The 13,714-nt window shown below is 36.4% G+C and overlaps 1 protein-coding gene and 1 long non-coding RNA gene across 2 annotated transcripts; one reads left to right on the top strand and one right to left on the bottom strand.

Annotated features, from left to right (window-relative positions):
• Positions 1-3,343: 3,343 nt before the first annotated feature.
• LOC105438052 lies at positions 3,344-6,940 on the bottom strand. Its single transcript, XM_030979719.1, has 4 exons — positions 6,889-6,940; positions 5,998-6,055; positions 4,465-4,746; positions 3,344-3,926 (listed from the first exon to the last, which is right to left on the bottom strand). The coding sequence occupies exons 3-4, from the start codon at positions 4,742-4,744 to the stop codon at positions 3,826-3,828; spliced, it is 381 nt and encodes a 126-aa protein (XP_030835579.1). The 5' UTR covers positions 4,745-4,746; positions 5,998-6,055; positions 6,889-6,940; the 3' UTR covers positions 3,344-3,825.
• A 3,559-nt stretch (positions 6,941-10,499) lies between these two features.
• On the top strand, positions 10,500-13,252 carry LOC115921717. Its single transcript, XR_004063065.1, has 4 exons — positions 10,500-10,715; positions 11,643-11,910; positions 12,507-12,593; positions 12,901-13,252. It is a non-coding gene; the product is annotated as an uncharacterized LOC115921717 (long non-coding RNA).
• The last annotated feature ends 462 nt before the right edge of the window (positions 13,253-13,714 follow it).

Below are 13,714 nucleotides of genomic sequence, written 5' to 3' on the forward strand. Positions count from 1 at the left end.
TGACTTACTGCGAATAATACGAGAACCAAAACAGTTTTCGCGACCTAGATCAAAAAGTTGAGAACAGATAATCGTTTTGTCCAAATGTATATTCATCGTTGTTATTGTCACTTCTACTCGTTTTATAATTTGTAATTTCTATGGAGTGTACGTGTGCCACAATGGGTACAAAGTGCATTAGACCTTGTTTGTGACAGACGTTGGTTACTACAACCAGGGGCGTACGCAGGATTTTTTCAAGGGGGGGGTTTTAAAATATTTTGCTCCCAAAAATTTGAAAATCGCGCCGGCCGAAAAGTCGCTCAGTGGGGGGGGGGGGGGGGGGGGGGGGGGGGGGGGGGGGGGGGGGGGGGGGGGGGGGTAAGCGGACACATTTTTTTTTTTTTTTTGGAGGTCAAAAAAAATCGCAACGACTAAGCCAGCCGAAAAGTCGCTCAGTGGGGGGGGGGGGGGGGGGGGTAAGCGGACACATTTTTTTTTTTTTGGGGGTCTCGAAATTTGATAATTTGACATTTTTTTTTCGTTGGGGGGGGGGTAAGTTCACCTTATTTAGGTTAGCCGTGGGTCTAATTTTTAAAAAAAAAAAAAAAAAAAAAAAAAAAAAAAAAAAAAAAAAAGGTTTTAGGTTTTTTTAGGGGGGTTTACATACATAAAAATACCAAAGGGGGGGGGGTTTGAACCCCCAAACCCCCCCCCCCCTGCGTACGCCCCTGACTACAACACTGAAGACTTCACAATAATACATCATAGATGGTTTTGTGATATCTCTCTGTCACAAAAGTCAGTTTTGGAGTTAGCTCATGGATGCCTAAAGCGCAGTATACACCATATCAAATCATTTGTTTACAGGGTCACTCTCTAAATGTAGGGGTGTAAATCCACTTTTTAGGAAAAATATTGGGGATTCTACTGTTCGATTCTTTTACTTTATTGGATATCCCTTACAAACGTTACGATATAAGTTTAAACATGCTTAGAAATTATCATTATTAAATGATCTTTTCTCTTTTGTATACTATTTGTGAAAGTATTTGCATTACATGCGAGTTCACAACATGCACTGATGTAGTTTAGGGTTCCATCAACTTTAGAATTTAACAAAATACACCTTATATCCACCCAATATGTAGAATTTTTGAAGCCAAGTATATCTTCACACAGTTTTTTCATTTCTGCCGCCTCGATATTACTGGAGCGAAAATAGGTTGTTTGAAGCCTGAACTTCACGTTTAGATCACGCCCAAATTTTTGTGAATAATATGTGAATTTTGCTCGGGTGATAATAAATCACATTATTTGATACGTTAAGTTTCAAAGAAAACCGTTTGATATTTTATTACATCGTCATGTAATCTTAATAAGGAATCTATTGTCGAAATATTGTGAAGTTAATGATGATGACGACTACGATGACGACTACGATGACGACTACGATGATGATGATGATCATGATACTGATGGTGATGGTGATGATAAGGATAAAGTGTTGATGATGATGATGATGATGATGAAGAGAAGGAGGATCGGAGGAGAAGGATGAGAAGGATGAGGTCACTCTGATGCTGATGATGTTGATGATGTCGATTACCATTGTGATATATGATTATCTAGTAGTTAATGAAGAAGATGATGATGATTACCATTATACATATAATATATGATTACATAGTTGATGGTGATGATGATGATGATTACCATTTTGATATATGATTATCTAGTTGATAATGAAGAAGATGACGTTGACTACCATTATGATATATGATTACGTAGTTGATCATGATAATGATTACCATTAATATGTATGATTATGTAGTTGATAATGAAGAAGAGGATAATGATTACCATTATGATATATGATTACATATTTGATGGTGAAGATGATGATGATTACCATTTTGATATATGATTACGTAGTTGATAATGAAGAAGATGACGATGACTACAATCATGATATATGATTACGTAGTTGATCATGATGATGATTACCATTAACATATATGATTATGTAGTTGATAATGAAGAAGATGATAATGATTACCATTATGATATATGTTTACGTAGTTGATGACTAATACACATCTTGTGGTGATACCAAGCACTTTGCCGTGAACATTCGAACAAAGTATGCCATTTTCTAAACTTCTCATTTCAAAAACTTTTATTCAGGGTATAAGTAAAATAAAACGAAAGTAAATTGAAACTGACAGGCATCTACAATCATGTACACAATATATGCAAAACGAGCCTGAGACCTGAGAGCAATGGAAACAATTAAAAGTTTTTGAAACTTTATGAACAAAACAAATCGGAGAGGACCTCGCAAAAAAACGTCTCAGTGATGCCAATTTGTGTTTGATTGATCGCAACTTCAAAAATTCATAACTTTCTTCTTTTTAATCGGTAGTTTGCTCAAACTTTCGCTGACCTGTTCTTCTCATTTTCTGCTTCTATTAAAATTAATTTCATATCAGGGTGGAAATCCCCTTTAAAATCGAATGACACCAAAATGAAAAAACATATAAAACACCCATACAGAATTATATGAAATACTTAAGGTTTGTAGACAAAATTGAAGGTGAAACATGAGTCAATTTTGTGAAAAGCAGGTAAAGATAAATTCCATTGGGTAAAATAAAGAGTAGTTTTCGACCTTTGCCGGGACAAATCGCGATATATTGCTAACAGTAAATGTAATTTATGACGAACAAATTTATCAACATCTTCGGCAAATGTAACACCAAAGGAGAACATTAATATTTTTCTTGTTAAAAAAAGAAATTCCTTTTGGAAAGCGTTCGGATAGCTTGTTTGAATATTTAGTCGATATCTACATCCATTTCGTTTAATTGTCTCGTAACGCCCTGCTCACTGTATAACAAATGATTTTCTTAACTATTTCTTGGTAATCCAAACCTGCAGCATATCCTTATCATTAAGAAAATATCTCTTGATTATCAGAGATAGAATTTTACGAAATAGGGCTAATATAGTAAGGTACGCAAAATCAACTCACTTATCTGTAAAGAAAAGCATGGAAACTACACAATGAACATGAAAAGAATACAGAAATGCCCTAATCAATTTTGTTGCCGTGATTTAGAAAATATATAGTACTAGAGAAGTGAATATTTACAAAATCAATAAGGTCTGTATCATAATGCGATAAAAATTCTTTAAAAATTTAATTCTCCTTTATCAGATCCTTTATCTGATCTGTGAAGTCGAAACACTATCCACTAAGAACAAAAGTCGACATGAATAACCTTCTAATCATAAAAATTATTATACTGCAATATATTTTGCAATGATCTTCGTTTTTCACATTTGAACAGTAAGTGGCTAAGTCAAGGAAATCAGTACAGAAAATATTTTCAATCCATATTACAGAAAAGAATCGATGCCTTCATTGACGCGAATACCGAATACAATAAGAGGAAATGGAGCTGGGTGCAAAGATTTGGGATGCTGCAGCACCCCCTGAAAGAGTCGTTGGTATTTTGATCACATATTGGGATGCAGGGGATTGTACGACAATAGACCGGTCTACGAACAATCTTCAAAGTTTCTTTCCTGGCGACCTAGTCACGAACTTATTAATCCATTTATCTGGTATTAATGAATAAACTACAATACTTGGAATCCAGTCTGCATACATCATTGCTTGTTGCTATATCGAGCAAACATCGGGCAAGCTTTGAGGTTGTCAGGAACAATCTTTGTTTAAAAAGTAAAAATGCACCCCTCAAAAACTCCGGAAAATTGCGTCAAGTTTCCTTCGTAATTTTAGAAAGAGAAAGGGGGAATGCCGATGAATTTTAAAGATGTCTAGTGTTTCATTGGGCTGTTTTTTTCGTTTGTTGATGTTGGCAACGCGGTAGCGTCAGGCAGTAGGCCCGTAACTGCAGGTGGAATGACCTTGTCAATAGCTGTAAGAGTCACAAATAAGAGGTGCGGATTAATACATTTATAACAGTCACATTTTTTCTTTTGTAACATAGCTTAATTATAGATAATTATGAATAGAAAATCCACGAAGGTAATTAAATATTATGTGATATGTGGGATAGGTTATAAGGATCTAGCTATAAGTAAACGAGAAAATTATTATTGGAAATTGTCCTAGCAATTATTTTTAAAAATGCAATATGTTATCTTAAGCATTTTTGGTGTATTGGGATGATGGGTATATTATACAACCTAAAGAAATTATCCCAAATAGTGAAAACAATGCCATCGAGTAAGGGAGTATGTGCGCGAGTGTTCGTGTATTGTGGGTGTGCGGGGGAGGGGGTGTCGTCCAACATCATTCTTTTCGCGTTGCTTTTCCTTTCTCCTTCTTGTCTTTCTCTTGCTCCTCTTTTCACCTTTCGATGGATTGGGGGGGGGGGGGGGGCGGGGGTGGTGCTCATGCCCCTCTTGCCCCTGGTAGCTACGCCAATGATTACATCACAATAACTTCCTTACCTGCTTGTATCAACTTCACGGCCTCGTCGACGCCATTTTCCTTCATGACATGCTTCAGAGTCTCGGCCTGGTCCAAACCGTTGCCATGTTTAGTCTTCCACGCGGTCAGGAGAGCGGTAATTAAATCGTTCTTTGAATGAGTCGCGACATCCCTCTTCTCGATGTCTACGAGATCGAAGCCAAGATCGACGAAGAGGGTTTTGATATTTCCGAGCGGAATCTTCGCAGTGATCTTAAGATTGAGAGAATCGGTGATGATTATAGCACTAGCATTGGCCATCTCTGAAATGATTAGTAAAACAAAAAGTGAAGTATCAGTACTTTAGAGCGAAAAATAATATAATTTTGTATTAAAGCTCAATATTTCTCATATGGTAAAACACTTTATACCCTGGGTTCGATTTTTATTTACATTTCTTTTAACACATTTTTGATAGGCTGTTCTTGCAGAATTATCTGAGTTAAATTGTCAATATATTCAAATACGCTGGATGTACAGTAAGTATGACTATCCATTTTCATCTTGTACTATAATTGTCCACGCATTTTAATCCTAATTGTTCATGATCTTAAAGATAAAGACCAGTTATGGTCATGCGATTGCTTTGTGAAAGAAACGTTGTGAAATCGATCAGAAAAGGTTGATCATCTAGCATATAAGTATTGGTGTGTACTGCAAGGTTTTGGAATAATCAAAATGATAAGAAATTTGGCCCAGTCTTGGTAAAGTTACAAGCCCTGTACACAGTAAGATGTATATGGGACTACGCACACGTGCATTTATCTCTCACACACCAATAGATAAACTAATTTACCACATTATTAGTAGGCGGTTTCCCGTAAAAATTGTTATCATCATGTATTTAGTCAAAACATACTCTTTCACATGATTGGTAATAAGAGCTTCCATTTCATATTTTGAAATTGGGGCGTTTCCAATACTGGTCTTTACCTTTAATGACTATTGATACGACTGAATTAAAAAATATATATATATTTAGGAACTGAACAACTGTAGGACTTCAGTGATCTCGTAGTGGTGTCTTCGTGTTTTGCTTTAAAACTTTTGTAAGGAAATAATATTCCATATGTGTATTTTGCCCACATAATCCTGGCCAGATCATCTGACCTATAATATTTGTACTATTGATTCCTATAGCTACCCAAACCATGCACTCTTTGTCGATGAACTCATTTATGCTTCAATAATCGGAACAGTTGCATCTTTTATATCATGAAATACTTTTTATAACAACAAACAAAACAAATATGCAGACAATCAAATCAAACATGACTGAACCTGCTACATAAAAGAGCTACATACAATAGCTATGTGATAAAACATGGCGGGCGCATGTACTTCCGTGACTCACATCGACAAAAAATGCAATCCTGATTCAGCTATTAACATTCAATTATCATGAACTCAATTTTACTGCCACATATAGGCCTCAATATTGTTCTATATCACCTAAAAACTGTGGCAATATTTTAATATTAATCAGAAGTGAGGAAAGTATACGTGTATTTTACCTTGCTTGGTAGCGGGTCTTCCTGGTATATCCTCTTGGTAGCAGATTAGAAATGGTGCCTGTTTGAGATAATTATGATACATTGATGAGTGGCATTATGATATCATTTTAATGCAATACACCCTCAAACGGGGGAATCCCACATAAAAGCTTTCAATAGAACAAATTCATGGAACTCTTGGCTTGCTTATTGACAAAAGAACTGAAGTCCAATTGTACTTTACACCATGGCTGTGCCTAAATGAAATAGCACAAACAGTTGTTGTCAGAAATATGAGTGACGTTATGCAAATAAATGATCCAGAACCGATCGAAATATTTAGCAATGTGTCTATATTATGATTTGCCGATCATTATTTTCACGTTTAAGATAATGAGGTTGTGAATTATCTGGAAGTGGTGGTTATTTTAAATATTAGCATAAAGGTTTATTTAAAGGATAATCATTTGAGATTCTGTTTTTCCTCATTTGCTTGCTTATCAGAGATTTTAAAGATAATAACAATGCTTCTGGGAATTAGGGGAATTTAATTTGTTAGCAATTGTTGACACCTGTGCCCGCCCCACCCCCGTCAGACAAATAAAGTAGTACATAGAGCAAGATATATAGTACGCGCGGATTGCCTCATTATTTTGACTGAACCTGAACCTGCTAGATAGAGCTACATTATTATATTAGCCATGTGATAAAACATGGCGCGCGCATGTACTTCCGTGACTCACATCGACAAAAATGCAATACTGATGTTTAAACATCATGTTTAAACATGATTCAATTATCTATTTTACCACTGCATAATTATAAGCCTTAATGTCGTTCTGAATTATCTAAAAACTTTGCAATATTTTACTATTAATCAGAAGTGAGAAAAATATACGTGTATATTATTACCTTGCTTGGTAGCGGAACTGCCTGGTATAGCCTCACGGTAGCAGATTGGAAATGGCGCCTGTTTAAGATATGATATATTTATGAGTGGCATTATAATAACCACCACCAATATTTTGATGCAATACACCCTCAAACGGGGAAATCCCACATAACAGCTTTCAATAGAACATATTGATTGAACTCTTGGCTTGCTTATTGACAAAAGAATTGTAGTCCAATTGTACTTTACACGATGGCTGTGCCTAAATGAAATAGCACAAACAGAATGAATGAACATAAATGATCAAGAACCACATCGAAATATATATCAATGTGCCGATACTATGATTTACCGATTTGTATTTTCAATTTATTGATAATGAGATTGTAAATTATCTAAATATACATTTTAGCATAAGGTTGTTTTTTGTTTTATTTAAACATAATCATTTTGAGATGTTTTTTTTGTCAGTGCTTGCTTGTTTATCAGAGTTTGTCAAGATAATATTGAAGCTTCTGAAAATGTGGGAATTTTTTATCAGAAATTGTTAACACCTGTGTCAAAAAGGCCTGTCCGGTGATGTGCTGCTAGATGGCACCCCACAACCTAAGAACTTTAAGGCCCGAATTCACAAAGGAGGTTTGTCGACAAACCGAGGTTTATGTCCGTCATACGACGCGTTTTGACGCGTTTTTGCAAACCTTGGTTTGTCAAAAACAAAAGCAGTGAAAAGGAGGTTTGTCGACAAACCTCCTTTGTGAATTCGGGGCCAAAATGTCTCTCAGGCTATGTTGTACAACTATTCACAGTGTTTCAACATTTATATTTTCAATAGATATGAATTACTGAATATAATATTGTTAAAAGGATTTTTTTTTGGTGGCTGTATAGATATCCTTATTGTATTCAACTTGTGTAACCTGTAACATCAGGAGGGCGATGGTTCAGTGGTTCAAGGAGTGGTCCCGTAACCAAGAGGTTCCGACTTCGAAACCAAGACGATGCCCAAGACTGCCTCTTGATTAAGAAATATTCGTTATACGAAGTCCTTCGGATAGGAATTGCAACGTATGTAGTCCCTTTGCTTAAGTACTAACAGAGGGGGGGGGGGGGAATGGAACATAGCATAATCAGAAGGATGGTAAAATTGTGCATACTGGAGAATCATTTGTTGTATTGTTAAAGGATTCATATTTACTGGAAAATTATATCTAGGATGATCTACTTTATGTTTGAAGAAGAAATAGTAATAAATATGGAGTTGTTAATTGGGTATCAAATTTATTTAAAAAAAAACGAAGTTTGAATTGATAAATTTTATGATAAATTTTGCACAGTTTACCTCGTACAATTACTATTTAAGAAACAGATAAAAAAAAAATTGCAGCATATACAAAAGACTGACCGTTGAATTCATTTTATCATTTAAGTCTTATCTGAAACATTCAGGAATTAAACAATTCAATGCCAAAGAAGTGAAGAAAATAATTGCTATGTTGTAATTTCTAGCGAATATTCCATTGTTCACCTTTGATAAATATTGTTTGTGTTTTGTGAATGTTTGTAAATATGCATAACATGTAAATATAGTGAAAAAATAAATTCTCATGGAAGAGGCAAAGAAAACAAAAATCTGGAGGAGACGCTCTCGAGAAATTCCTCTCCCGCTTCTTTTTCTCATATCCTCTACAGGTTCGTTAGCCCTACAAACGAAGAGGCGTATTAATCGTATGAGGAGAAGTATTATCTGTATACAAGATACATACCAATGAACATATTAATATCTAACATACCGATAACTAATGAAGTATGCGTTGTGGCGTGCGCCTGTAACCCAGCTGACAGTGGAAGTTACAAACTGATTCAGCCGAGGACGCAGGTTCGAAACTGAGTCACGTCTTTCGGATGGTGACGTTTAAAGGTCGGTCCCCAGACGTAAATAATCATATCTGATTGATACACGTCTGTAAAAACCCAATACACACACACACACACGCACACACACGAATGATGTCATTCATTCAATTTGAAAAGCTTTATGCCCTTCTATACTACGAGAATTACGATGCAAAGTCTATAGAATGTGAGGATAAATATGAATACTGCGTTTACAGCTCTACTGAAAACGTATCAAGAATCAATAATGTGATTCAAACAAGAGAAAAGTAAACGTTCCATTACGAGACGGAATAGAATCCTCTCGGCACTTTCTTACTGGGAATGGATATTACAAGATCGTTTGGACATAGTGTTCACAGAGCTTGCCATTTTCAGTGATCTGTCCAATAATATGATTCCAAACAATTATAAAGAGTTGCGATCAATCGTAACTGTGTACTCAAGAGATAGGAGTTGCGATTATAATATCAATCTGTAACTGATTCTAATCAATATTATTGCAGCTTCTATCAAATCGAGCGCCGACAACCCATTGAAAATGAAATCATTAACACATGGTTTAATTGGATGTCGGCGAGCTTGTATTTATGGCGGTTTCGTGAAACAATGACCTATTTTTGTAAACAAAAAAATGTTTCTTTTGCTTGTAAGAGACTTGCCATGTATAGCATCAGTTAATGTTTTCGAAGTGTATTCCATTTCAAGAGGTGCCATTATAGCCGTGTTCACGCGATGGCAATTTTGGTCGGTATAAAGGTCGTGTTTAGAGCTAGTCGGCGTATTGTGGTAAGGTCGGCGTGAAGGTCGGCATAGTGACCGTCTGAACGCTATGCCGACCTTTTACGCCGACTGATTTACTCCGTGATTTAGTAACGCGACTAGAGGGTGGCGTGAGTTGACCATGTGGGTGCTCTCGCTTGGCACTCGGAGCAGGGGCGGCGATTTCTATTCATGGCGGGGGAGGGACGACGAAATGCGAGGGACGACGAAATGCGAGGGACGAGGGAGCAGTGACGTAATGAGCAAAACAAAACAAAATTGGGAGGGGGGGGGGGGCAAAAAAAAAATCCGCATCACCACCACAAACATGTTACATGCAGACCCCGAGGAACGTTTTTCAAAGTGTGGGGGGGGGGGTAAAGTATTTACGATCAGGTACGGCAAAGCGTGAAAGCGAGCAAAGCAAGTGGCGCTTAAATTGGTGTGGGGTCCGGGGCAAAGTCCCGGCAGGGGTTAAGGGGCGATGCCCCGTGAAGCTCAAGGGTTTGAGGGATTTAATTACGGTCAAATGAGCGTCCAGGGGGCGGAGCCCCTGGAAGTTCAAGGGGCTTTAAGCATTTAATTTCGCGCGGATGAGCATATTTTGTGACACTGGCATGGAGGTCACTATTTGGAGCGAAGTCCAAGGGGCGGAGCCCCTAAAAGCTCAGGTGTAGGCATTTAATTACGGTCAGTTGAGCATCTAGGGACCCGCCTTAGGGCCGTGGTGGGGTCTCAGGGGTTTTAGGCACTTAATTACAGTCAGCTGAGCAACCAGGGGCCCGCTTTAGGACCCTTGGTGGGGTCCAGGGGGTAGAGCCCGTGGAAGCTCAGGGAAAATCACGCCATTTAAGCATTGTTTGTAAATCACTGGTATCGAATTAGCAAACAAAAATATTTTTAAATCTTCTTTTTTCGGGAAGGGGGGTAACTGCCCCCAAGCCCCCCCCCCCCCCCTCCCCAAAAAAGTACACCAGGGGGGTGTTTCATCAACTAAAATCGATTTCGATTTTAAAAATCAATTTTAAGGCCGAATCAGTTTTAGCTTAAAACCGATACATGTGAGCTGTTTCATCAAATCGATTTTAAGCTAAAATAGATTTTTAGGTGTCTGCAATCAAGGCTAGTCAATTTGGGGTAAATCGATCACAAAATGGCCTTGCTTAACTACAGTGAGAGTCCTTGAAAAGTAAGTAAAATCTGTTTTTCTTTGAAAATATCAATTCTGTTGATAACAAATCTGTTATTTTGAAGAAGAAAAATGTTCCTCTCATTATTATGCAATTTCATTTTTGTGTAACTGAACGAAGTCTTAAATAAAATCAATTTATATCACTCTCAAAGTGGACGAATTGCACCGGTTCAACCTTTTCAGTCCCATTCATATAAATTCATGCAGGTTCAATAGTAATTACCTAACGACGTTTATTATTCGGTTAGGACAGACAGGTACAAACTCATTAGTCTAGTTTATTCTTGCAGTAGTATTTTGGTTTTACTAGTTATGCTACTAGTTGTAGATTTGGGCTTAGAATCAAGATCTAGGCCTAGATCTAGGCCTAGGCCCTAGATCTATCCCTTATTTATTTTAGCATTGCCTTGTTATTGTTTTTGTTGATATCCTGATATAGTCTAGTCTAGAGGCTAGTCTAGTAGGTCTAGACTCTAGATCTAGACTAGTCTAGTCTATAGATCTAGAGCTAGGTCTAGATCTAGGCCTAGGGTCTAATTATAAATGATAGATCTAGACTCTAGGTCTAGATCTATTAGGCCTAGGGCTAGGCCTAGGGACTAATTATTAAAAATCAATAGGGTCCTAGGATTATTGTTTTGAAGGTAAAATTTTATGAAAGAAAATTAGACTCTAGATCTATAACTATATCTAGAGGTCCTAGAGTGTTACGGTCAGACCCAGGTCTAGATCTACTCTAGATGTAGATTTAGTCTAGAGTCTAGGTCTAGATCTACATGAAAGACTACTTGATAGATCTAGATCTAGGATGCCCCCTGTGCCCCCCCCCCCCCTGATCCGTCCCTGGTATTAGGGTCCCTAACACAGTCCAACTCCAAGCTCTAGACTATACTAGAATTATTATTTTTTTTTTTTTTATTTCAGAGTCGGACTAAAAGATGGAGTGGACCACAAGTCATATCCACCAAATAGACCTTGGCTTTAGTCCAAGACTCAAAAGTTCTCTTCTGCCGTGTCTACAGTTTTGGACTTCTCATTCTTCCTTGGCCTCAGGCGCAAGGAAAGGGTTCGGATATGCAGAATGTACTCAAGCTCAATATCTAGGTGTACAGCTATAGATCCTACTGTGCTAAGCGGCCTCATGGAGGGATCTTCTTACTAGCAAAATTTGCACACCAATAATGAAACAAAGGTAAGATTTTTTTTGTGTGGTTCTTCTAGACCTATGTATAAATAGATTACTTATTTGTTGTTGAGTGTGTAAATCTTGATTTTCATTAAATTGTCTACGTACAATGGCAAACTGATAAATCCATGTGAGGGGGAAGTCAACTATGACATGTCTAAATCATAGATAAATTACTTTATCAGCCAGCCTGATTAATATTGTACAAATAATAGGGCAGCAATTAATGAATAAAGAGGTGATTGAACAAACTGTAATGAGAATTTATGTATGATGAAAGCTGCTCTGTTTGTTTTATACCTCTTTGCCTTCTACTCACGACAGGGGAATGTTCATTGAATCTGTGTACAACAGTGTTTGGTTTAAGAGCAGGGTATCCGAGATCAAGATTAGACTCCATAGTCAATCTTCCAAATGTCTAAAACTTACAATTTGGTTGGTAACAATGTCTTGGACCGAATACATGTAAATTACTGTTGTAATTACTGATAAAAATGTACTTATGTTCTTTTGAACACATTTGATACTGTGACAATTACTTTTCTGAAAAATAGATGTGCTCTCTTCATAACAAATATATGTATCTCTGTTTTAAATCCTAGGTTGCAAAATAAAGAGCTATGGCATCTGCATGTACTGCTAGTTCATGACAAATGAACATTTATTGTCCATCTCTTCAAATTGAAAAGGTAAGCAGTATCAATTACAAAAATTGATCTATCATTTTTCATAATCCTTGTAAGAAGTCTAATACCCATCTTACCCATTCTGTTAGATAAAACATACACAAATGGTAATAAAAGGATATTTTTTTTTATCCAAAGCAAACAATTAATCATTTATCTTCTGTAACTATTTTTATTCTCCTACTTTATTTATTTAGCAATTAAAGTATTTGAAATAATCATAAATACAAAAAATGAAGATTGATTGAAAAGTTGTACTAGTATTTAGTAATTGATTCATTTATTACATAACTTTCAATTCCTATTCTAGACTGCAGAGCCTGAATTACCTGCAACGTTATGCTTCTTATGAAACATCAGCCAGCCTACAGACAGAAGCTCCCTTTTCCAGCTTTAAGCAAGAGGAACCACAATGAGATACAGATCTTGGTATCATGGACTGGTCACTTTTTACAACCAACACTACTTGTAAAATAAGATTTACAAATTAATTCCTATAAGCTATTAAAAATGCTTTAGTCAAGGTACTAAAATTTTGCCATCGAGTTTGAGGTTTTGGGTTTGATAAAAATGTTAACATAAAATATTTTAAAGGAAGTAAACGTTTTAATGATACTTCCAAGATTTCCTATATTTTAAACAGAATTTTAGAATCTTGCAGAAGAAAAGAGAAGACATAAAAAGCTATTATTCTGTCATGGAGGTTATTGTTACCAAACTCACATTACATAGTTAATTTTGTTCATGGCAATAAATCTTAAAATATCAAATTGGAATTTCTTAATTAGCAATTCATCTGAGCAGCACTTTGATGACCTATTTGGAACTCTTCCTAGAGGCATTTCTTGCATGACTATGTATCGATAATTACCTGTTGGTGCTTAAAGTGCTATTGTAGCAATTGCACAACAACAAATACAAAATAAACAACAGAACATTGTGATTGAGTGAAAACAGATTTTTCCTGCAGGAAATATATTAACTCTGACTTATGTTGTCCTTAGAATTTTTTGTCAAAGCTGATAGAAAAGAATTGATGATTAATTTCATATAGACAAACTATTGCATCAAGAAACCACATTCTCACCGACTGCGTGACCTTACATGACAATGTATATCATCCT

This window comes from Strongylocentrotus purpuratus, unplaced genomic scaffold (genome assembly GCF_000002235.5).
Source record: "Strongylocentrotus purpuratus isolate Spur 01 unplaced genomic scaffold, Spur_5.0 spur5_scaffold_10, whole genome shotgun sequence".
NCBI classification, from domain to species: domain Eukaryota; kingdom Metazoa; phylum Echinodermata; class Echinoidea; order Camarodonta; family Strongylocentrotidae; genus Strongylocentrotus; species Strongylocentrotus purpuratus.

Excerpts from the sequence above, each read along its gene's own strand:
- LOC105438052 (XM_030979719.1), bottom strand. The coding sequence starts at position 4,744 with ATGGCCAATGCTAGTGCTATAATCATCACCGATTCTCTCAATCTTAAG. Across the intron at positions 3,927-4,464 it reads CGTGAAGTTGATACAAGCAG|CTATTGACAAGGTCATTCCA; the intron begins GTAAGGAAGTTA and ends TGACTCTTACAG.